The sequence below is a fragment of the Mustela nigripes genome, chromosome 17 (assembly GCF_022355385.1).
Source record: "Mustela nigripes isolate SB6536 chromosome 17, MUSNIG.SB6536, whole genome shotgun sequence".
In the NCBI taxonomy this organism is placed as follows: Eukaryota; Metazoa; Chordata; class Mammalia; order Carnivora; family Mustelidae; genus Mustela; species Mustela nigripes.
The window spans coordinates 6,728,714-6,751,307 of record NC_081573.1 but is presented as its reverse complement, the minus strand read 5'-3'; the positions used below and the strand labels follow the sequence as shown (position 1 = coordinate 6,751,307).

At 53.9% G+C, this 22,594-nt stretch overlaps 1 protein-coding gene across 1 annotated transcript in view; it reads right to left on the bottom strand.

Moving 5' to 3' along the window:
* Positions 1-6,149: 6,149 nt before the first annotated feature.
* The window catches only part of SLC8A2 (solute carrier family 8 member A2), a 28,612-nt gene continuing 12,167 nt past the window's right edge, over positions 6,150-22,594 (bottom strand). Inside the window, exons 4-10 of the mRNA XM_059381651.1 lie at positions 18,050-18,472; positions 13,772-13,875; positions 13,602-13,619; positions 12,058-12,182; positions 11,649-11,748; positions 7,858-8,136; positions 6,150-6,613 (exon numbers count right to left, since the gene is read on the bottom strand). Of these exons, the coding sequence (XP_059237634.1) occupies positions 6,237-6,613; positions 7,858-8,136; positions 11,649-11,748; positions 12,058-12,182; positions 13,602-13,619; positions 13,772-13,875; positions 18,050-18,472 (1,426 nt within the window). The 3' untranslated portion in view covers positions 6,150-6,236. The remainder of the gene's footprint in view (positions 6,614-7,857; positions 8,137-11,648; positions 11,749-12,057; positions 12,183-13,601; positions 13,620-13,771; positions 13,876-18,049; positions 18,473-22,594) is intronic.

Sequence of the window (22,594 nt, the reverse complement as noted above, 5' to 3'; positions counted from 1 at the left end):
AAGTGACTTGGTCCAGGGGGTACAGCCAGTGAGTGGTAGAGCTGGGACTGGAACCCAGGTCCTCTTACTCGAGGACCAACGTATTTGAGTCTTTTAAGTCTTTAACTGACCTGAAAGTCCAGTGAATGCTACAGGCCCTTTCCTGGGAAAAGGCTCCCATATGTGCAGTTTACACATGAGCTCAGAAAGTTCCTGAAAGCTGTCCACCGGTCTTGCAGTCTATTCCCTCAGCACCTGTCTGTGGTCTTGGATGCGCACAGTGGAAGGTGACTGACTGATTCCACAGAAGCCAAGTGTATGTGTCAGCTTAGGTTGGGTGATACAGTAACAAACATCCCTCAAATCTCAGTTGAACGAAATAAAGACCCGACCTTCCCTTCCCTTTCCCTTCCCTTCCCTTCCTTCCTTCCTAATCTCTATGGCCAACATGGAGCTTGAATCACAACTCCAACATCAAGAGTTGGCGTGCTCTACTGATTGAGCCAGCCAGGCCTCCCAGACTTATTTCTTGATCCAGCTACAAGCCCACAGCAAGTCGGGTACATAACACCTTCACTCTAGGACCCCAGGCTGTTAGAGCGGTCCCTACATACATTATAGCTCACCATGGCTCAAGAAAAAGAGACATGGTAGAGCACGTACCGGCATTGGAAGCTTCCACCCAGAAGGGCCTCCTGTCCCTCCTGCCTTCTTTCTTTAGCTGCGGCAAGTCACCTGGTCACTACTGAGTTCAAAGGCCTGGGAATGCACAGTCTTCCCACAGGGAAGGCAAACAGAATTTAGCAAATGCCAATACAATTGACTATACGGAACTTAAGAAAAAAGGTATGAGGGGCTCCCAGAAGCACTGAGTGGCCTGGAGAGCTGGTCCTGAGGCTAAGGCTCCAGAAAAGAGCTCCAAACCATGCCAAGAACAGACCCAACAGGGAAAGCACCTCGATGGCCATTGGCAGATCTGGGTCTTGGACGTCATCCCAGTTTGTCCTGCTGCAGGGTCTGGGGCATAACCGCGCCTGCCCCCCAGCACAGATGCTGCCTGTGTGTCTGTGCCCCTTCTTGCAACTAGCAAGCCAGAGGGGGCCGCTGCCACACCAGCCTCACCAGCTCCATGGACCCCCTACAGAGTCTCCTTTTGCCTTTGGAGTTGAGGACTCCTGCTGGCGAGTCTGGCCCCGAGAAGGTGAGTTCTATGGCCCTTTCTGGTGGATACGAACTTCCCAGGCTGGAAATGTCCCCGCGCATAGTGAGTGCATTTAGGAGCCAGAAATACAAGAAGTTTCCACTGTGTGCTCACGTTACTGAGGTCCAGCGAGAGATGGGAGTTGGCATTAGGAGGCTTCGGCAAGCCTCTGTACTCATTTCCTGTTGCTCTTATAACCCATTACCTACAGCTCGGGGGCTCGAATGACACACACTGCTTCTCCTTACAGTTCTGGAGACCAGAGGTCCAATATCAAGGTGATGGACGCTCATTCTGGAGGCTCTAGGGGAGAAGCTGGTCCCTTGTCTTCTTCAGTTTCCAGAAGTGACTGAGCCCTTCCCCAGGAACTCCAACCTCTGCTCCCCTGTCACAGGTCCTGCTGTTGGCCACCCCCTCCCCCTTTCGGAAGACCCTTGTGGTTGCACTTAGGGCCCACGCAGATAAGCCAGTGTCATGTTCACCTCCTAAGATGTCGGCCTTGATCACATTGGTGACGTCCCTCTGGCTGCGGAAAGGAACCTACCCGCAGGTTCTGAGGGTTAACAAGAGGACCTGCTGGGGGGGCTGTTATTCAGCCTACCACCATGTGGCTTCATGGAGTGCATCCAAGGGTTCTGTCCTATGGACTCCTAGAGCCCTGGAGTGAGGTCAGGGCACTCACCCTCGCACCTCCCCCCTGCCCGGCCCCGCCCCATGGGTGTGGGTCCACTCGCATGCCCATACCAGAGTCACAGCTCTTGTAGGGGTAGCCCTCTCCATGTGGCCATCCTTTCCAGCTTCTGGAAGTCACTGTCCCCACACCTTGTCCCTCAGGCTTGGGGCGTTACTAGCTCTCAGCTCTGCCAGCCCCAGAGGCCTGCATCTACCTTTGTCCATTTCACTACACCCTGCTGGCTTAGAGCGTCCCCAGTCTCCCAGTTCCCTCCCACCTGTGTCCTGCTAGAGTCCTTCCACTCACAGGTCCCAACCTGACCGCCCCCTCTTGCACCCTGTTTGGCATATGTCCCCCACTGCCCTGCGAGCTGGGCGAGAGCATGTCCCAGGGATATTGTGGTCCCTGCAGTAGCCCCAGCAGAGGGCCAGGCACAGAGCAGGCATGTACTGGATATACGAGATTGAAGAATCTGGGGGCTAGAGGGAGAGGAAGGGATAGTCCCCATTTTGTCTCCCCGGGGTTTGGGTTTTTAGGAACCAAGTCTCAGGTGGCAAAGCAGGTGTATATGGAGTCTGCATTTCTCTGCCCTTCTGGGGCTGTTCTAGGATGGCCATCCTGGTGCGTGCCATTGGGGAGGGGAGAGAGAGAGGAGGTGGAGAGAGAGAGAATATAAATTATAAAAGTGGGCAAGCTGGAAATATCTAGAAAGTATAACCTTTCCATCTGTTGCGCTCTATGTGCTTGGTGTTATCCTAAGATATATATATATAATTCAGTAGAACCCTGCACCACTAGTCCCCATCATTATTGTTCCTGTCCCCATTTTCCAGATGAGGGAACTGAGGCACGAAGAAAGGAAATCATTGTGCTATTGCTTCCTGCCATGACAAGTAACTGAAATCACTCCCCCGCTGACTCTCTTGGAACTCCTAGCATGGGGGAAGAATAGTGACTTTGGGATGGGACGGACCTTGTCTCATCCACGTCCCAAGCTCTGGATATGCTCTCTGGAAAGCTGAGATCTTACTCACCGCCCCCAGCCCAGGCTCACCCATTTCCTTGCCTCTACCCCACTGTCTTTGTTCAACCTGCTAAGACAGAGGTGTCCTTGTCCCATCTGGTGCTCTGGCCCTCATCCTCTTCCATCCCCGCCTTCCAAGCTATGAGACTTTGGGTGAGTTGCTTCCCCTCTCTGAGCCTGTTTCCACACCTGTAGAAGGGGGGTGATCCTAGAAGGGGACTGCATGTTTTCCCTCCATTTGGCTGCCTTCCGCTCCCTCCTCTCTCTAGACCAGCCTGACCCCTCCCCCACATCCTTCTCCAAATTGCTCTTGTCCGTTCCTGCTGCTCACCTTCCTCCACCTTTCAGCCCTGTCAACCGCACCCTCATTCTGGAAACTCTTATCTGGGCTTCAGGTGTCTTAGTCTCCTGGTTTCCCACCTACCTTTCTGGCATGTTCTTCTCCATCTGCAGGTATCCCATGTTCCTTGTGCCCCACCCCCTCCGTGGCTTGGTGATAAGGCATTGCCAGCAGATCCCCAAATCTCTGTCCCAGATGTCCCCTGGATGTCCCCCCTCCAGGCATGTCTCTCTGGATGTCCCCGAGGTATCACCCTTAGCATGTACTCACCTGAATCCGGCATGTTCTCCAAACCTGGCGCCCCTAGTTATCCCCACCTTCATTCCCCAAACCCCGGAGAGACCTCACTGCTTCTGCAAGATAGTCTCCACACTGACTCCCTCCCTGTCTCCACCCTCCACCCATCTCCCCTGGGGGGGGAGGCTGATCTATATGCACCAAATAGTAACCCCTGGCTTCCGGTTGAGTTCAACCAATGGGAGGCGCCAGCAGGAGCCTGGTGGGTGGGAGGAGAGCCAGGTGGTTTTCACTCTCCAGACCCCTTCTCTCTTCAGTGTGGGACGTGGGTGCCTACTCCTGGCCTTCACTAAACCTACAGCTTCAAGGCTCAACAGCTTCAGGTACTACCACCTTCAAGCCCGGGGTGGTTACTGCTCCCTCTATTGCTGGCCCCCGGGTATTGCGCCTTCCCCCAGGCTTGTTTCCCTTGACCTTGCCCGCCCCTTAATCCCTTAATAGCTTTTCCTTAAACTTCCCCTGGCTACTTCATTTGCGCCCACAACTTTCCTGCCAGGGCCCTGCCTGCAGGCTCTCCCTGAACCCCCTCATCCAGCCTGATCCATTATCTTCTAAACCGTCCCCTCACACCTCCATCTCCCTACTCCAGGAGGAAAGTTGAAAAATGTAAATCAGACATCAACTGCCTGCCCCCTCTTTAACACCTTTCCAAAGCTCCCCTTTGCTTTTGGGATAAATTCCAAGCTCCTTAGAGTGGCGATAAGGTCTCCTGAGATCCCTCCACTCCCCGCCCCCATACACCCATTCCCCATTCATGCTAACCACTGGCAGGAGTATGAAAAAGCCAGTAACTCACAAGTCTGTACACCTTTACATAGGCTGTGCCCTTTTCCACACGTGCGCACACACGCACACCCACGCCCCTTCTCCTATTTCAGGATTCTGAGAAAAGTCACTTGCTTTATTCAGGAAACTCCCATCAACCCCAGCTCCTCTGATCAGACAAATCTGGGTCTTCTTTTGTGCTCCCAGGATGGCCAGTGAAGAGGAATAGTTTGTGGCTGGTGGGATGGGGGCGTGGCTAGGAAAGCTCCCGAGTGAGGCGTGGGGGCGTGGCTAGGGAGTACCGGGTGTCCAGCGGGGGCGCGGCGTCGGGGCGTGGCTAGGGAAAACTGGGCGGTGAAGGGGGGTGTGGATACGGGAAGCAAGTGTGGACTTTCAGTATGGCTGGTGCAAGTGGGTGTCCTTTCAGAGAATGCGGGACATGGAAAAACCCAGAGTACCTGGTCTGTTCCACAGTTGCCCAAGTCTCAGCCAGAGACCTCATTAGCTCCCTCCTCTAGAATCCCAACTTCTCACGGGAAGGCTGTTTTTCAGGCAGAATTTCAAATTTTTATGGCAACTTTTACAGAAATCACAGAGAAGAGACAGCGACTGGTGCTGATGAGCTAGGAGTAGAGAAAAGGGAGTGGGTAACAGGTCTGGGATGTTGGGGTGATGCGCAACAGGACGACAGAACGCTAAAAACCTGTGGGAAGCAGGGTGTTATGGGAGTTGCAGGGTGATCCTCAGGGTCCCAAGCAGTGGGCAGCACATCGCACTCCCCAAGTGTGTCCTTTGGGCAGGAAACAATAATAAGAAAATACAGATGGCCTACCTACAGACGGGTGGCCTCCAAAGTTAAAAATGCCCACCCAGACCCCCTGGCCCCAGTCCCACCCTCCCACCCACCCCTGCTCCCCATCAGGCAGAGATGTGGCAGCATTTGCTGGCTTGTAGCATTGGTCCTCTGGGACCCTCGGTCTCCTCTTCGAGGGTCCTGCCTGGATTGGCTGGCACTGAGGGCAAAATGAGCCTTCTAGATTGTCAGGGGAGATGGCTGGACTCCCTTTGATTCCTGGCCTCTTCCCCAAAGTCAATTCTCATGGCTGGGGGAGTCTGCTGCCCTCACAAAAGGAAAGTCTGTCACCCCCTTTCCCCAAGACATGCACCCTCCCTCGTCCCCCCTCCCCCAAACACACTATATATACACACAGGCCCCCTCCCCTCCTTCCAAGGTGTGGCTGGGCTCTCAGAGGTAGTGGAGGCAAGTGGGGGCACTGGAATGTGAGAAGTTGCAGGTTCAAATGTGCCTCCTCCAGCTCTGAAACCCCAAACTTCTCCCCTCCCTTCTCCAAGCCTCGAGAATTAGTGTCCTCCCAAGGGCCTGAGTGGAGAAATCAGGGAAGGTGTGGCCCCCTTATGCACGCACCTACCTGTTCCTCCGCCCCATCCCCGAGGGGCTGAACAGAGCTCCCTGAGGGTTGGGGAGAAGGGCCGAGATCGGGGACATCCTGGGATGTATCAGCCTCCTTCAAAGGTCCCCCTGGGGGGGCTGGGTTCCGAGGCCCTAGGGCACAGGGTGGTAGTGATGGGGGGATTCACTAGGGGACGGGGGTCGTAAGGGATAGGGAAAGCCTCGGTGTCTAGGGAGACCGATGGTAGATTCTCCAGAAGGTCATTGGGTAGGGAGTGGTTCTCTGGGGCCAGGCCTCGAGTTGGCACTGTGCCCAGGGGTGTGAACAGTGACTAACAGGGATGGGTTGCAGTTGCGGGTCCCTCCGGGTGACTCCTGAAGGGGAAGGGAGAAGGAGGGTGTTAGTGGGGACAGAGGAAGGGGATATCAGTTCCCAGGAGGAAGGGAGGCTGAGTCCCAGGAGAGGAGGCTGAGTCTCTGGAGCGCGAAGGAGACGCGGGTCCGGAGCAGGGGCAGCCGAGTCTCTAGGGCGGGGCGGGGGATACCCTAGAAGCCCCGGATGTGGCAGTAAGCCTCGAGGCTGGCAAAAAGGATGTAGAGGAACCAGAGGCCCAGGAAGAGCGCGGTGGTGGCGAGCTTGGGGCCGCGCGGGCCGCCCAGCTCGCCCCCGATGTGCGGCCGGCGGCGGTACAGCAGCACGGCGATGCCCACGAAGGCGAAGACGGTGAAGAGCGTGACGGAGAAGGCCAGCGTGCCAGTGCGCACCTCGAACGGGCGGCCCTGCACCGCCCAGTACACAGCGGCCACCGACCAGGCCACCCCCAGGCCCAGGAACACGTTCACGGCGTTGGAGCCGGTCACGTTGCCGATGGACGCGTCCGCGCACTGATCCTGCAGCGCCGCCACCTTGCTGGCGAACGTGTCTGCGGGGGGCAGAGACACAGCAGTCAGTGGGGCTTGGCCGGTCCCCGCCGCCTGCTTTCCCTAAGACCCGATGCCATCCCTGTGCTCCGAGGAGCCAGATCGCGCTGTGGGCCCTACCCGCCTCCCACGGCTGCAGCTCGGCCCCTGAGACCTTGACACCCCCACCCAGGAGACCTTCCCTACGCTTGCTCTCCGCAGAGGCAGCTGCCTGCTTTCTAAGGAACTCGCTGCCTGCTTTAGAGGGGGCTTGTCTGCATTCAGTGGTATCCGCTACCTACATTCCATGCCATCCGCTGCCTGCTTTGTATGGACTCAGTGTCTGATTTGGGTGGAGGGGACCCCCCCTCTCTGCATTCTATGGGGCCTGCTGCGTGCGTACTTTCGATGGGATTCGCTGCTTTCCATAGGAACCACTCTCTGCATCGCATGAATCCACTGCCTACTTTCTGTTGGCCCAATCAACCCACTGCCACCAGGCTGGACAAAATAAGTGTCAGGTTCCATCCACACGCGACGCTGTCGCTGTCAACCCTCCCACCCCGACCCCGGGGGAATGCGGGCATCGGAGAACCATTCACTGTAGTCTGCGGGACCCGCCACCTGCTTCTAGGCCTACAGCGCCACCACCTGACGAGCGAACATACCCACGTGGGCAAAAAAATAAAGGAGTCCGGCTCCCCACATCTGGTCTTCCCACTCTTGTAAGAATTTCTGTCTGGGCCACCTGGTTTCTAAGAGACCCTCCCTCAGGTTTATTTGGGAAGAGGGGCTCATGGCCATTGTGTTTCCAGGGACACACACTAAAGTCTTTGAGGCTCCACTGTCTTATTTCCATGGCACCCCTGCCTCCAACGTCTGGCTGGGACTCTGCCCTCTCATCTTAGTTAAAGCTTTGAGACTCATTGGCCTCATTCCTGTCATGCCCACCAATATGGTTGGATGGAATCTTCCACGTGGTTTCTCCAGGGGAAGGTAATTAACATTTTGTTTCTGTGGTACCCACTGAGTGGTACCTATGAAGTCCCCACCTTATTTCTGTGGGACCCCTCTCCTACCTTTCCCTACAATGCCCCACCCCCTCCTTTCTATGGAACCCACCATCATATCTCTGTGGGGCTCACCATATGGGTTCCGTGTGATGGGTTCCATCCCACCCCCTGATATCTGCAGAACCTTTCTTTTAGGTTCTACTGTCTGATGTCTCTGAGACTCTCCCCGGACATGCAGTTTCCCAGGGGGTTACCGGGGATGGAGGTGCCCAGGGCCACGAAGACTACAGCGTTGACAGAGTCCTTGAGGCCAACGGTGCAGCCAAAGTGGGAGGCCAGGTCCCCGATGAGCGCAGTGAGCAGGCCGATGACCAGGATGCAGACGCCGAAGCAGGCCCAGCCGTGGCAGTACTCAGTGGGAGGCACACAGGCAAATAGCACCTTCCAGAACACCGTCAGGAAGTGCATGACGTAGTCAAAGCAGGAAGGCAGCCGTTCCTCCCGGGACCCGTCCTCCTCCTCCTCCTCGTCCCCTGTGGGCACACGACCCAGCTGGGGCACACACCCACGCCTCCTTCTTTCTCACCTGCAGACCCCTCCCATTTGGGGCAATTTCCAGGTAGTGAATTCCACGAAACTAACTGCTTTCACAGAATCCCTTGCAGCTAGAATACACGGGCCCAGAAAAAAAACACTCACTTTTCCAGAATCCCTTGAAGCTAGAGGCTGTGCGCCAGACTAAAAATATGAGGTTTGCTAGGATCCCTTGCTGCTAGACGTGGCCACATCCCTAGCTAAAAAAGAGTCTTTTTCTCAGAAGGCTTTTCAGCTACCATTTACAGACAGGCATTTCTGTAGCTACAAATAATGACTTCCTCTGATTCACTGCATTTAACCATAGCCGCATACTCAACTAATGGTACTTGCTGTCCCAGAATCCTTTGCAGCTAGAGCACGCCAGACACCCAGCTAACATGATTCATGTTCCCAGAATCCGCTCGGACTAGCAACAGCTGGGTCCTCAGATAAAATACTCACTTTCCCGGAACTCCTTGCAGCTAGTGGCAGGCCTGTCCTCAGCTGAATACTTGCTTTCCCACCATCCCTTGCAGCAGGGGCCATATGACCCAGTCTGGCAATGAGACCTAAACAGAGGGTTTCTGGAAGGCTCCAGCTTTCCTGACATGGGCACCGTGTTACGGATCTGTTTGGCTGAACCTCGTCCAGGATGCCTCACTCACTGTTACAGTTGTGTGTGTCACGCACTGTGATGGAATTTCACCTGCTTTCGATTTGTAACAGGGAAGCACAGATGCTATGTTTTGTCTACTTTGCCCTAAACTGAGAAGCATAAAACCATGAATGAGCAGTAGTGAGCAACTCGAATGGCCAAGCACTACAGATGGAAGGATGCCGATAAAAAACAGTGTAACCCTCCTTGCTTCCCTGCTTCTGCTTTCTGCCTGCCTGGAATGTGAACTTGACACCTGGAGGTGTGGCAGCCATCTTGCAACCATGAGGGCAAACCGCTGAAAGTGGGAGAGAAAAATAAAGAAGGAGCCTGGGCATTTAAGGATGTTACTGAGCTGCCAACTCTTTATCGCCTCCTCCAGATTTCTTTGTTCTGTGAGAAAAAGAAACTCTAGCATGCACAAGCCACCGTGGTTGAGTTTTCTGGTGTTTGCAGCTGAATGCATTTCTAATTGGCTACAGTGAGAAATGGCCAAAGTCAGAGTGGGGAGAACACACTTTTGGGAGGGAAGGGGCTGCTGTCATTACATCTCTTGGGGCATTTTCCTGCCCTGCTTCATATCCTGCCTTGGTTTCCTACTGCCCTTATACCCAGGCCCACACTCCTGCGCTTGGCATCCAAGAATGTGCAGGTTCTGCTTACTTCTCTGGTCTTTCCCATCTTCTTCAGCCTTTCTCATGGAGGGGGCCTTGTGGTTATGTCTGTGGCTCTGGGGATACCTCTCTGGTGTCAAACCCTGAAGCTGCTGTGTGATCTTGAATCAGGGTTCTAACCTCTCTGAGCCTCCGGAGGAGGGCCCCAGAAAGAACTCTGTGTGCAGCCTGGCCCACCTCCAGTGTGATGGTTAATGTTGGTAGCCCCTTCTAGTGCCTAGGTAGAGTCACAGATGCTGCAAACCAAGGCTGCCCTGCAAAGAGCTTACAGTTCAGGCAGGGACAGAAAGGATGTAAGACAGAAGCACCTCTATGTGCCAGACGGAACACGATTCATCCTTCAAGGAGGTGAGAACCGCCCTTCTCCACAGAGCCTCAAGGATCGAAAGGCATTTGTTGAACAAAGTGTAAAATGATCAAACACCAAGCCAGATACTTGGGAAACATCAGTTAAATAAGGTCATACAGGAAATGGACTTCCCAGCTGCCTGGCACTCCACGGTCCCCGTCATCACTGTCACCATCAGTTTGATTACTTATTACTGGTCTGGTTTCCCCTTCCCCCCACTCTTTCCTCCGATCTCATCTGTTGCTTTCTACAGACCCACTGGGTGACTCACGTTGGCTCTCCGTGACCACAATCTCACGCCTTCTCTTCTTCACTGAGCCCAGAGGGAAGGCTGCGACTTCCAGCTTCCTTGGATGGGAGGTTCAGTTCCTCACCACATTGTCACGCCCCACCCCAGCCTCTCCTTCCTTCCACAGACTCCTGGAGCCTCCCCCACTGAAAATGCTCTGTGGGCCCCCATGCACTGAAATGACACCCAAGCTCCCTACTGTGGCCCATGAGGACCTGCGCAGTCTGGACTCTGCCCACCGCTAGCCTCATCCCTTGCTGCTTCTTTGTGCCTGAAACTAGTCACCCCACTTTCCCCCGCAAACTGTGCCATGACCTGGCTGACTTCCAGACTCTCGGTTTCGCTCTGCCTAGAACACCTCCCTGTCTCTTCCCTCCTCCTGGCTAACTCCTATTCCAATTTGAAGACTCAGCTCAGAAGCCTCCTCCTGCAGGGAGCCCTCCCTGACCTTCAGGCTGGGTCAGCACCCTATCTGAGCTCCCACAGCCACATCAGATCCCCTGTCCCAGCCCTGCCCACTCTGTGAGAACAAGGCCCAAACTGTCATGGTTATCTCTTTGTCCCCAGCACTGTCCTACACAGGGCTGAGTCCGGAAGATCCCTCTGAAACAGATACTGAAAGAACGTGGCTTCAGAGAGAGACACCACTTCGATTCCATTAGGCCTCTGAGCTGGTGTCTGCAGCTCTGCTACCTGTTACTTTTCCATCCCCGAAGCCTGGTTTCTTTTGATCCCACTGAACAACCACAATTCCTGGTGTATTTTCAATTCCTACCAGTTAGGCCTCCCTGAAGGAAATCTGAGGTTGTATAAGGGACAGAAGCCTTGAGCTTCACCTCAGCTCTTTCTGAATTCCTTGTGGGACTTCAGGCCAGTCCCTCCTCTGCCTCTGGACCTCAGTTTCCCCAGTATCACAAAGGGCCAGTGTGGGTCTTCAGGATTGTCTGTGAATCCAAGTGTCATGGTGTCTCTGGCCACAGGGGGGCAGTGTGGGCCCGCCCGAGACCTAAGGAGGGAAACCAGGGCAGGTGGGAGAGAGCTGGGTGCCCTGGTGACCATCTCCATGGCAACAGAGGAATCCAGCCTGTCCGGGGAGGCCAAGACTTGTAACCTGGTCCCACCCTGGGGCTGTCTGATGAGAAAGCCCTGCCAGACGGCTCCTGCCTGAAGCTCTCCCCCTCCACCCCTCCTGAGGTCTTTCTCTGCATGTCTCTCAGTCTCTCTGTCTCTGGCCTTCTGCAGTTTGGCACTTCGCTCTATATCTCTCATGCTCTCTCCACGTCTCTGTCTTTCTCCGTGGTTCTCTGTGCATCTCTTTGTGTGTCCGTCTCTCCTGTTTGTATCCATTCCTCATCTTTTCCTCTGTCTTTCCCTATCTCTTTCTTTATTGTTTTTTCTCTTCTCTATCGTGTTGTCCTTCTCATCCCTCTTTCTGTTTCTCTCCCCGTTCCCCTGTCTCTTCATCCCTCTCTCCCTCTCCTTTTTCCTCCCTCCCCACTTACCTGCGCTCACCGTAACGGCCTCTAAAAACTGTTCCCTCCAGGAATGGGTCCCAATCACCAAAGCCAAGTTGGTTTTTTTGATGAGTTTATCCACTGTGTTCTGAGGATGAAAGGATGGGGAAGAGATCATTGCCCATGGCCACCTCAGGGCACCCCGAGGCTTCCTGCGGAACACTGGGGTTGAGGCTCACAGCCCATGTTCAGGGGTCCCCAACCCCCCACAGCCCGGTTCATAGCAAGAAGGGGAAAGGGAGTGTTGCTGTCCATGGAGCTAGCAGAAGGATGGGAGGATGGTCTTGGACCCCTGGCCACCCCTCCCTTGGGTTGGGCCACCCCAACCCAATAGTTGATTCCTCCTGGACCCTCCCCAAGGAAATGACTCGAGGAAGCTGGGGCCCCAGAAAGTCACCTTAAAGTCATATGACTCCTCAATGATGACCTCCAGACGGCAGTTTTCCCCAAGAACTGGCTTGCCCATCTCCGCTATCCTCCGAGCCTCTTCTTCCTCGGCTGTCAACTTCCTGTCTCCGTCTCCTGCAGCATGGAGGATGGGAGTTAGACTCCAGGGAGGCCCACCTCACTGGGCCCATGATGCCCTTGCTACCTGTTCCCACTGAGAAAGAAAACTCTGTCTGCTGTCTTCTGGGAAGCCTCCCTGGTGGTACGCCCCCAGCCTGCCCCAGTGTCCCATCTGACCACCATCTTCCCCAGCCTAAGACCCAGTTGGTCCATGAAGTTCAGCTGGTGGGCTCTGAGCTTCATATGGAAGAAGCTGTGCGACCTTGGGCAATGCCTTGGACTCTCTGTGCCTCAGTGTTCATAACCATAAAACAGGAACAAAGGCAGTAGCTACCTCATGGGTGCTTGTGATGGTTAAAGAAGTTTATTCATGTGCGGTGCTTAACACAGTGCCTGCTACACAATAAATAATCCCAAAGGGTATTTCCTTTGTTAAAATCACCACTGTCATCATTATCATCACCACCCAAGCTCTGAAAAACATCCTTGAGTGTGTCTGAGGTGGTGAGGAAAGAAGGGATTCCCAATTTTGGTACAGATCTTGGACCCAGACCCAGCCACAGCTCATCTCCCCAAAGCATGTTGGTCCTTTGGTCCAAGCCCAGTACCAACTTAACCCTAATTCTCAGTGGAAAGTCACCTCCACCAGGAACACTCTCAGAAAGCTCTGCCAGCAATGACATTTACTGTGTTAAGCTGCTGGGATGAAGTTCCTACTACTTACCCTAAAACGATCTTTAGTCTGACCTGTGTCCTAACCCCAAACCCTAATTCTGATCTCAGCTCCAAAACTGCTCTGTCCCTTATCTTCAACCCACTGCTTCCACCCCCACCCCAATCTCTGACTCTGGCCCCAGTGTGAACTGTAAGTCCCCCAAAGTCACCTTAAACCCCCACTTAGGCTTTGACCTAAATCTGACCCCAATTCTAATCTGACCCCACCATAAACCCAGATGGGATCCTGCCTTTCCATTCTCCCAACCTTAACTACAAACAAAACACAATCTTGGGGCACCTGGTGGCTCAGTCGGTTGAGTGTCTGACTCTTGATTTCAGCTCAGGTCATGATCTCAGGGTCATGAGATCAAGCCCCACACTGAGCTCTGCACTGGGCATGGAGCCTGCCCAAGATTCTCTCTCACCCTTTCCCTCTGACCCTCCCTACCAACATATACTCTCTCTCTCTCTCTCTCTCAAAAACAAAACAAAACCATGATCTTGGCCTCCAAACCCCCTATTGTAACTCCAAATTCAAAAGGTCTTACCAACTCTGAGGTCAGTTCCAACAATCACCCAGCCCTGAATCTGCCCTTATCTCACTTCTAACTTGCCTCAAATGCGACCTGGAGAAGTAGCCTCCAGCTACTGGAACCCTCCCCTGAGACCTCCCTCCTGTGTCCCCCCTCCAGTCAAAGCTCAGAGGTAACTACTCACCTTGATTGAGCAGCAGAGCTGGGGAGAGAGAGAGGACAGAGAGAAGGTGAGATTGCTTCCCTGGGAAGCTCAGATCCATGAGCCTGAAGGAGTACCCACTAATGGAGCCTCCAAGGGTCCTCCCACCCTGAACCCCTTACCTCTCCCACAGCCCACCCATCACCACTCACCTGAAATCCCTCGCTTAAGCCACTGTGGCTGGCCCAGCTCGATGAAGAAATTATCCTTTTTCTCATATTCCTCATCATCGACTATCTTTACCTGAAGAGTTTTCCTGGGGGGGGGGGAGAGCACAGCATAAGGCCCCTCCCCAAGTTCCCAGATAACTCACCCACTGGCCCATTTTTTGAGCAGCCCTCCATCCCAGGGTCCCTAATCTTAGTTAATCCTCACAACTGCCCCCACAGGAAGGCTCTCTATTATTCCTGCTTGACAGAAACAAGCCTGGAAACAACTAAGGAAGCTGACGTTTATTAAATAGCAACCTGAAGGATCCTGGTAAAACCAAAGTTAGAGTAGGTCCTTCCTCTGCTCAAAATGTTCACATGGCTCCTCTCTCAGCCAAAATAAAAACCAAAGTCCTTACAGTGGCCCACAAGGCCCCATGCAATGTGGCTCTTCCTGGCCCCCTGCCCCACACCCCCTTGCTCACCCACTCCAGCTACATTGGCCTCCTCACTGTTCTTTGAATACGCCAGGCCTGCTTGTGCCTCAGGGCCTTTGCACTGACTGTTCTGGCCACCCAGAACACTCTTCCCTGGGCTCATTCTCTCAGTTTCTCTGGATCTCTGTTCAAATTAATTTCTCATTGAAGCTCCCTCCCACCACCTTCTTTAATTTTGAAATCCAGCCCTGCCCGGACCCCAGCACACCGGCCCCCTTACTCTGCTCTATGTCCTCTTTGTTCTGTATCACCTTCTAACAAACCACCTAATGTGTGTTTTTTTGTTTGTTTGTTTATGGTTTGCCATTTGCTTCTTCACATTAAGATGTAAGTTCCACCGGGGCAGTGACCCTTGTTTCTTTACATTCTTTTCTGTATACCTAGATAGTGCCTGGCACATAGTGTGTCTTCCAGAAACATTTGTTAACTCTAATCCTTTGGCTCAGGAGATACGCTGCTTCCTGCCCTCTGTCCTGACCACTTCTGAGAGTTAACTGAGTGCTAACTGATTTTCTCAGCATCCCCGCTGCTATGGTAACCCAGGGGGTGACTAGGGAGAAACAGCCAGAAGTTATTTGTGCCCTCCAGGCACATAAACCACCCCCCTCCCTCACAAAGACCCTCTAACCCCAGAAGGCCCACAGCCCTGCCACTAACAGCTCTTTCAGCTGTAGGAACCTCGAGGGCCCGGCCCCAGAACCCAGAAACACAAACACCCAGCCCACACAGTCACCCGGCAGAGGAAGCTCAGCCAATCACACCGCCCACACCCACACACCATCGCACCCCGCAGCCATTCCCTATGCAGTGGCAAAATCGCACAGACCAGATGCCTGTTAGCACAACACCCCCACCACAGCCTCGCGACTTCGCCAACCTGCAGAGCCCCGCTGTGGTACCATGTAGACTCTCCTTCCTTATATCTCCCTCATTCTGCCTCTTGGTGTCTGTTTATTTTTATTCCCTTCAGTCTCTCTCTTTCTCCATCTCTGACCCTCTCTGTCTCAGGCTCTCCCCCAGCTCTCTGCCTTTCTTTATCTGTGTTCTTTTCTCCCCATCTCTGTCTCTCCACGTCCATAGGATGGAATTGCCAAAGTCAACACAACTCAAGCAAGGGGCTCTCAATCATACAGTCTCTCAGTGGACCCATCTCAACAAACGGAGGCACAGGACACAGCGACACCCATGACGAGACAGATGCACACAAGACAGTCATGTGGGGACGTATGCCCACCTCCACCCTCATCCCCTCCTGGTCTCAGGATATTTTAAATTTTCTGTGGGTGAAAAGAAATGGCCGCCCCCAACCTCAGGAGCGGGCTGGGAACTGTCCAAGGTGCTGGAACGCCGTGGCAAGAAGCAGGGTCTCTGGAGACGTTCTCCTCACACACTGTGACATGCAGACAGCTGCCGACCCGGTGGCACGCTGACAGACAGGGTGATACACACACACACCTCCGACGCTCACACTCTTGCAGACACGCCGTGATCCGCTGACATGCGGTGACTGACACGCAGTGACACGTGTGCCAACGGGCGCCCTGACAGGCGTGCCCTCAGGGGACCCAGGGAGGAGAAACCCAGATGGCAGGGGACAGCAAGAGGGACTTGAGCTTGACAAAGGCAGGACTTCCTGAGATCAAAGGAAGCAGCCTTTCTCCCCAGTCTGTCACTCTGTCACCCTCATGCCTGCCTCCCGTTTCCTGGAAACCCCGCTCTCCCACCCTCTGCAGCCACTGATCTCGAACCAGGCTTCTTTGTATCCTGTCTCTTGTGCTTCTCTCTGACCCAAACTCTTTTCTCTCTGTTGCATCAAGAGGACCTCTCCTTCCCTGAGTCCCACTGAGTTTCTCTCAGGAAGAAGGTCTCTCTTTCTTCCCCACATCTCACTTCCCTTCAGGCTTCCTGGATTGTAGCCTTTCAATCTCCCTGGCACCCTCTCTCCCCAAATTTTTCAGTTTCCTTCTTCCTTTGTATCAAAGTTTCTGTCTTCCTCTCTCTAACTCTGTCTGTCTCTCCATCTCTATCTCTCATCTTCTCTGTCTCTGTCTCTCTCTCCCATTCTCTCCCCACCACCCCGTCTTTGGGCGGCTCTCCTCCACCTCGGTGTTGATCCTGCCTGGGGCCGCCCCTCCAGCCCGGCTGCTTCCAAGCACCTCTAATTAGCGCCTGCCCGTGAGAGGAAGGATGTGTTTCCCTAATCGCTAATTAGCCTCCTGTTCTCTGTCATCTGAAGCCACAGCTGGAAGCTTGGGCGGGGGCGTGGGTGGGGGCGGCAGCAGAGGGCGTCCCAGCCTGGGGAAGCCGTGTGGGGGAGGAGAGGGCCTGTGGGGTCGCAGCAGCAGGAGGGAAACAGGTTAGACTACAGGAAGGACCAGAATGAGCAGAAAGACACCTTTCCCCATTGCCTCTGCCTCTTGAATGTGATAGATAGGGTCTGGGATGGTGCCCTCAGCCAAGTTCTCAGCTCAAGCCAGAAACAGAAGAGATGGAAAGGTACGGAGAGTCCGTAACTGAAACATAACCCGAGTCAGAGAGCTAGACACTGAAGACCTAGATCTAGAGATTAAGAGAGACCCAGAGATAGACTGCCAGGATCGAGACGCGAAGGAAGGGATGGAGAGGCTGGGAGAGCAGTGAGAAGCTCAGCGGAGGCCAGGGCACAGAGGTAAGGAGGTGGAGGGGGAAGGGAGTGCGGTGGGGGCTGTGCTCGGTGGGAGGAGCGTGGGCGGCAGGAGGAGGGAGACAGACGGGCAGCGGGGGCGGAAGGGCTCAGGCAAAGGGGGGAGGCGCCGTCTGCCTCCCAGGCAGGCAGCGGGGGACGTGAGGCTGCAGGCACACAGTGGGGAGACTCAGGCATCTGTGTAAGGGGGTGGCCGGGTGTCTGGGCGTGAGACCAGCCCTGACGCCGTGTTTTAGTGAGCGTGTCTGTGACTTAGTGATTCCGCATGTGCCAGCGTGTGTGTTGGGTGTGTCTGTATCCAGCGCACTACCCCAGACCCCACGCCACCTTCCGCAAATCCAGTGTCTTCTGTGTCTCCCCTGGCCCTGCACTTACCTTCCCAGGCCCCCACAGTCCTACTCGGTCTCTTCTCAAAGCCTAGCCCACATTCCCCTTAAGTGTCGGGCCATTTTCCCAGGTTCAAGTGTCTTCCTACCCACAAGCTCCACCCTTTCCCTAGTCCTGCCCCGAGCTCCACCCTCTCCCCTTAGGTCCCGCTTTCTTCCGCCTTCCTCGTCCAACTCCGTGGGTCCCTTCCCAGACCCCATCCATCGGCTTAGGCCTAGCTGCTTCTGCATTTCCATAGGCGCCGCCCCACCTCGATTGGAACCTCCCCTCTTGTCCACGAGGCCCCTCTCCTCAGGCCGCATTCCATCCCCACTAGCCACAATTAAATCCTCTACACTCCTCTCCCCAGGCCTCTGTCCTCCTTCTCCTCTCTCTCCTCACCTGGCCCTACTTCCCCCGGTCCACCTTCCTCTCCTCAAACCAGCTTCTTTCTCCCCCGCCCTTCCCACGCCCAGTCTCTTCCTCTTAGCCCCGCCCCGTCACTCCTGTCTCCTCCCCCCTCGCCCCCGTCCCGCTCCCTCTCAGAGCGGTGCCCCGCCTCCCCTCAGGCCCCGCCCGCCACAAGACACGCCCCCCAACTCCGCCGAGGCCCGGCCCTCGTCCTGCGACCCCGCCCACTCTTGCGGCTCACCCACTGGCCGGCCGCGCCCACGTCTCCGGCCCCGCCCCATCTCCCCGCGGAGTCCCATCCTCTCCCCGTCCCCGCGTGCTCACATGGTCTCGTCGTCGCCGAACTCGAGCTCGCCGCACGCGTCCTCGTAGTGCACGCCGCCGCCGCGCGCCGTACCGTCCACCGTGCGGTACGGGAGGCGCACGGTTCCCCGCGCGCCCGAGCTGCGCACGACGCGCACGTCCACGGTGCCCATGCACTCGCTCACGTGCAGCAGGCGGTCCTGGAAGGAGAAGATGCCCGCGTGGTCGTCGTCCAGGATGGTGACGGTGGCCAGCAGTGGCGCCACCAGCCGTCCCTTGGGCCGCCCACCGCCGTCGGGCTCGAACATGCCCTGCGCGTCCCCCACGCGCAGGTTCAGCAGCCGCACGAAGAAGTGTTCGTCCTCCTCAAAGATGTCGTCGTCGATGATGCCGATGCGCAGCTCCTTCTGTGTCTCGCCCGGCTTAAACACCAGCGTGCCCTCACTGCCGCGGGAGGGATGGGAGGGGGAGAAAGAAAGGGGTGAAGGTGGGTCCCCTCTGTGGGAAGGAGGGGACTCAGGGCATGCTTCCTGGAGAAGGGAAAGGCACCACCGAAAACTCCCGAGTATGAGGATGGACAGGCATTACGTAAATAACACTGAGGATGAAAAAAAAAAAAATACTGAGGATGAATCAGGGTGGGCTTCCGAGGGTGGGAAGGAAGGGGCAGCAAAGGGGGATAAGACAGAGTGGGTCCCTCCATCATGGAACCCATGAGGATTAGGAACGCCAGCATTAAATAATGTTGAAGATGAGATCAGTGCCGGCTTCCTGGGGGTGTTTCTAGTGGACAGCAATGCTCCGGGCAGAGGGAACAGCACATGCAAAATCCCAGAGTGGAGAGAGCCTGCAGTGTTCCATAAACACACTTCTCCAACTTTACGGGGCATACAGATCCCCTGGGAGGTCTTGCTAAAATGCAGGTCGGTTCAGCGGCTCTGGGTTTCAAGACTGCATTTCTAAGTCGCTCCCACAGATGTGGACTCTCCCATGAAGGATACAGGGGCCACACTTGGGAGTAGCAGGGATGTGGGGCCCAGAGCTGACCTTATTCACGCTTCTGATGAAAACCTCTGAGTCCTCCTGAGTACTCTCAAGAGAACGCCCACACTCCTTAACTTGGGGTCATTCATTCATTCATTCATTCAACAAAGACTCCCTGAGTATCTTCTCTGTGCCCTGTTCTGGGTGGTGCTGGGAACAGAGGGTGATGAGGCCCTGTCTTCACAGGGCTCACCACATTCACAGGCCCGTGGGAGAGCCATATCGTGGTGACAATTACACATTTAATAATTTAATTACGGTCCATTCATTCAACAAATATTTACTGAACAGCTGTTGTGTGCTAGGCACTATTCTTAGTGTTGGGGAAACAGCAGCAAAACCAGATCAGAGGGGCGCCTGGATGGCTCAGTCAGTTGAGCGTCTGCCTTCAGCTCAGTCATGATCCCAGGGTCCCCAGATAGAGCCTCACATGGGCTCCCTGCTCAGTGGGAAGCCTGCTTCTTGCTCTCCTACTCGCCCTCTCATGCTCTCTCTTTCTCACTCTCTCTCTCTCTCAAAGAAATAGATTTTAAAAAAAGAGATGGATAAACAACAAACATATAATAAAATGTCAAGTAGTGATGGTGTTATGGAGAAAAATAGAGGAAAACAGAGGAAAAAGGGTAGGGAGTGAGATGTTGTGTTAGAATGTCAGAGAAAGCTTTTCTGAGGGGTGACGTTTGAGCAGAGACTTGAGGGAGGTAAGGAAGGGAGCCATATGGAGGATATCTGGGGAAAAGTATCCCAGTGCTAACGTCCTGAGGTAGGAGCAGCTTGGAGTATTTGAGGATGCAAGTGTGGCTCCAGTGGAGGGAGCAAGGGTGGGGGGAAGGAGATGAGGCAGATGACATCACAGAGGAAACAGGGCAGATGTCAGGGGCCCCAGCTGGGAATCTGGTGCTTATTCCAAGTAGGGTGGGAAGTAGGGTGGGAAGCATGGCGGGCCTCTGAGGAGGGGAAGGATATGAGCTGGCTTGGGCCTAAATGAGCATCAGTTGTGTAAGTCTCTGAACATATGTGAGATGCTCTATAATGGGGCAGGGGAAGAAATGAGATAATGATGGCAGAGTAGTCAGAGTGAAACTTTGGGGGGACAGGGAATGAGTGGGCTCCTGGCAGGGCTGTAGGCATCAAAGTGACTCTGGGATGTAAATGCACCTTGAAAATCTACAATTTCTCCTCCCAATCCATCCCAGCATGCACCAGTGACCCCATTTCTGAAAGGTGTTATATGATCCATGAGTGTTCTCTATCATTACTGTGATAAATTTGATAAGAAACAGGTCCTGGGCTCCAGTTCTCCCAAAAAACTTCAGCTCTGTGTGTGTGTGCGTGGGGGGGGGGTCAGAGACCCCAAGGTTCTGGCAAAGAGGTAGAATCAGATGATAAGACTGGGAGGAGACAGGTAAGGAGCTCCCTGTGGCTGTAGCCTTCCTCCCTGGAGCCGCTGTCCATGGTAGCTGAGTTACCCAGCCCGGTGAGCCCACCTGCTCTGAGCAGGGTCTCGAGGCTCTCTTGGCTTGTGTGATCTCGGCGGTTAGGATCTGCGGCCCTCTGAACTTCAGGCTCCTCTTCTGTAAAGTGGAACTAATAACAGTGTCTACCTCATGGCGGGCGGTGTTACAAGGATTGAGTTATAAGACAAGGAAAGCACTCAGCACAAGTTAGCTAGTGATATTTGCATATTCAGATTAGAATCTTAGGGGCACCTGGGTGGCTCAGTGGGTTAAGTGTCTCACTCTTGGTTTCAGCTCAGGTCATGATCTCAGGGCTGTAAGACAGAGCCCTACGTTGGGGTCCTCACTCAGAGTCTGCTTGTCCCTCTCCCTCTGTTCTTCCCACTGCATGCTCTCTCTCTCTTTCTCAAATAAATAAATAAAATCTTTTTTTTTTTAAAGATTTTATTTATTTATTTGACAGACAGAGATCACAAGCAGGCAGACAGGCAGGCAGAGAGAGCAGAGGAGGAAGCAGACTCCCTGCTGAGCAGAGAGCCCGATGCGGGACTCGATCCCAGGACCCTGAGATCATGACCTGAGCTGAAGGCAGCGGCTTAACCCACTGAGCCACCCAGGCATCCCTAAATAAAATCTTTTTAAAAAGATTAGAATCTTAGAATCCTACAGTTATGGGATGTTAGAGATGTTAGCTTAGGTGGGGATTTTAGCACCAACTTTACCAAATGGTTAAAGGGACATCACTGGTAGTGGGACGGGGGGGGGGGGAGTCATGGGCCTCTTGGTATAATGGACCAAGGAGGACATTGCACCACTTGCATGAATTCTGGCCAAAAGTGCATCGCCTGAATCTAATCATGAGGACATATTTGACAACCCAAATTGAGGGTTGTTCTACTAAGTAGCCTGTCTTCAAAAGTGTCAGGGGCACGAAAGTCCTAGAGAAGCAGAGGGATGGATTCAGACTGATGAACTCTAAAGAGACATGACAACGAAATGCAACATTTGGGTCTGGATCGGATTGGAAGAGAGGGAGGGAGGGAAAACACAGCCACAAGATGTTACAGGGACGACAGGCGGGGCGGGGTGGGGTGTGGTGGGGATACAAACAGGCACCGCAGTCTGGGCAATAATATTGATTCAGTATTACATTTCCTGAGTGTGGCAGTCAGATTGTGACTGGGGGGGGGGGTGGCTGTCATAAATCTTAGCAGGGGCACACTCAAGTATTTACAGGTGAGTGGTCATGCTGTCTCAAGCCGTTCCCATCTAGCTCCACAATGATTAATACTAGTATATATTAGGGAGGGTGAGTGAAGGCAAACAGGACAGCAAATGAACAGTTGGTGACTCTGGGCGAAGGTGATATGAGGGTTCACCAAACCATTTCTGCAGCCCTTCTGTGGGCGTGAATTTTTTCCAAAATCAAAGGTCAGAAAGACAAAGAACATGGGGATTTTAGAAACCAGGTATGATAGAAATATAGAAGACGGACTTGTGTTTCAACACTGGATGCACAAATTCTGAGAAGATGAAAATATGAGAACCAGCACATGGGAGACTGGTTAGGTGTGGAGTAGAATACCCAAATGTGGGAATCCTGGAATTTTAAAACTTTAGACCCTAGCATGTTAGGATTATAGGTGCTTAAATCTCAGAATCTTGGAACAGATGTGCTCTTCTGGTAGCTCGGAGATCATATTAAATTTGAAGAAACTGAGGCCCATGGATCCTAATCCATATGATCTCTGTGGGCAAATCAGAAAATGGCTTCCCTCCCTCAAGACCCTTTATTTCCATGAATCAGGACATTGTCATAACAGACATACAAATCTACAATGTCCACTATGTGAATAGAGCTTTCTTAGATGTGGTACTCGTAGGCAGTGCACAACCTTAATAACCATACATGACATCCCTGAATGCCCACACTGAAGCAGGAACTTGCTCAAGAAACAGGTTCCAGGACTTGGACTGGAACCCAGTTGTCCTGCCTCCCAGTCCTAGACCTAAGCTGCACTGATAAGTGATGCCAGGCCTGTGACCGTCACCTGGGATAGGAGAG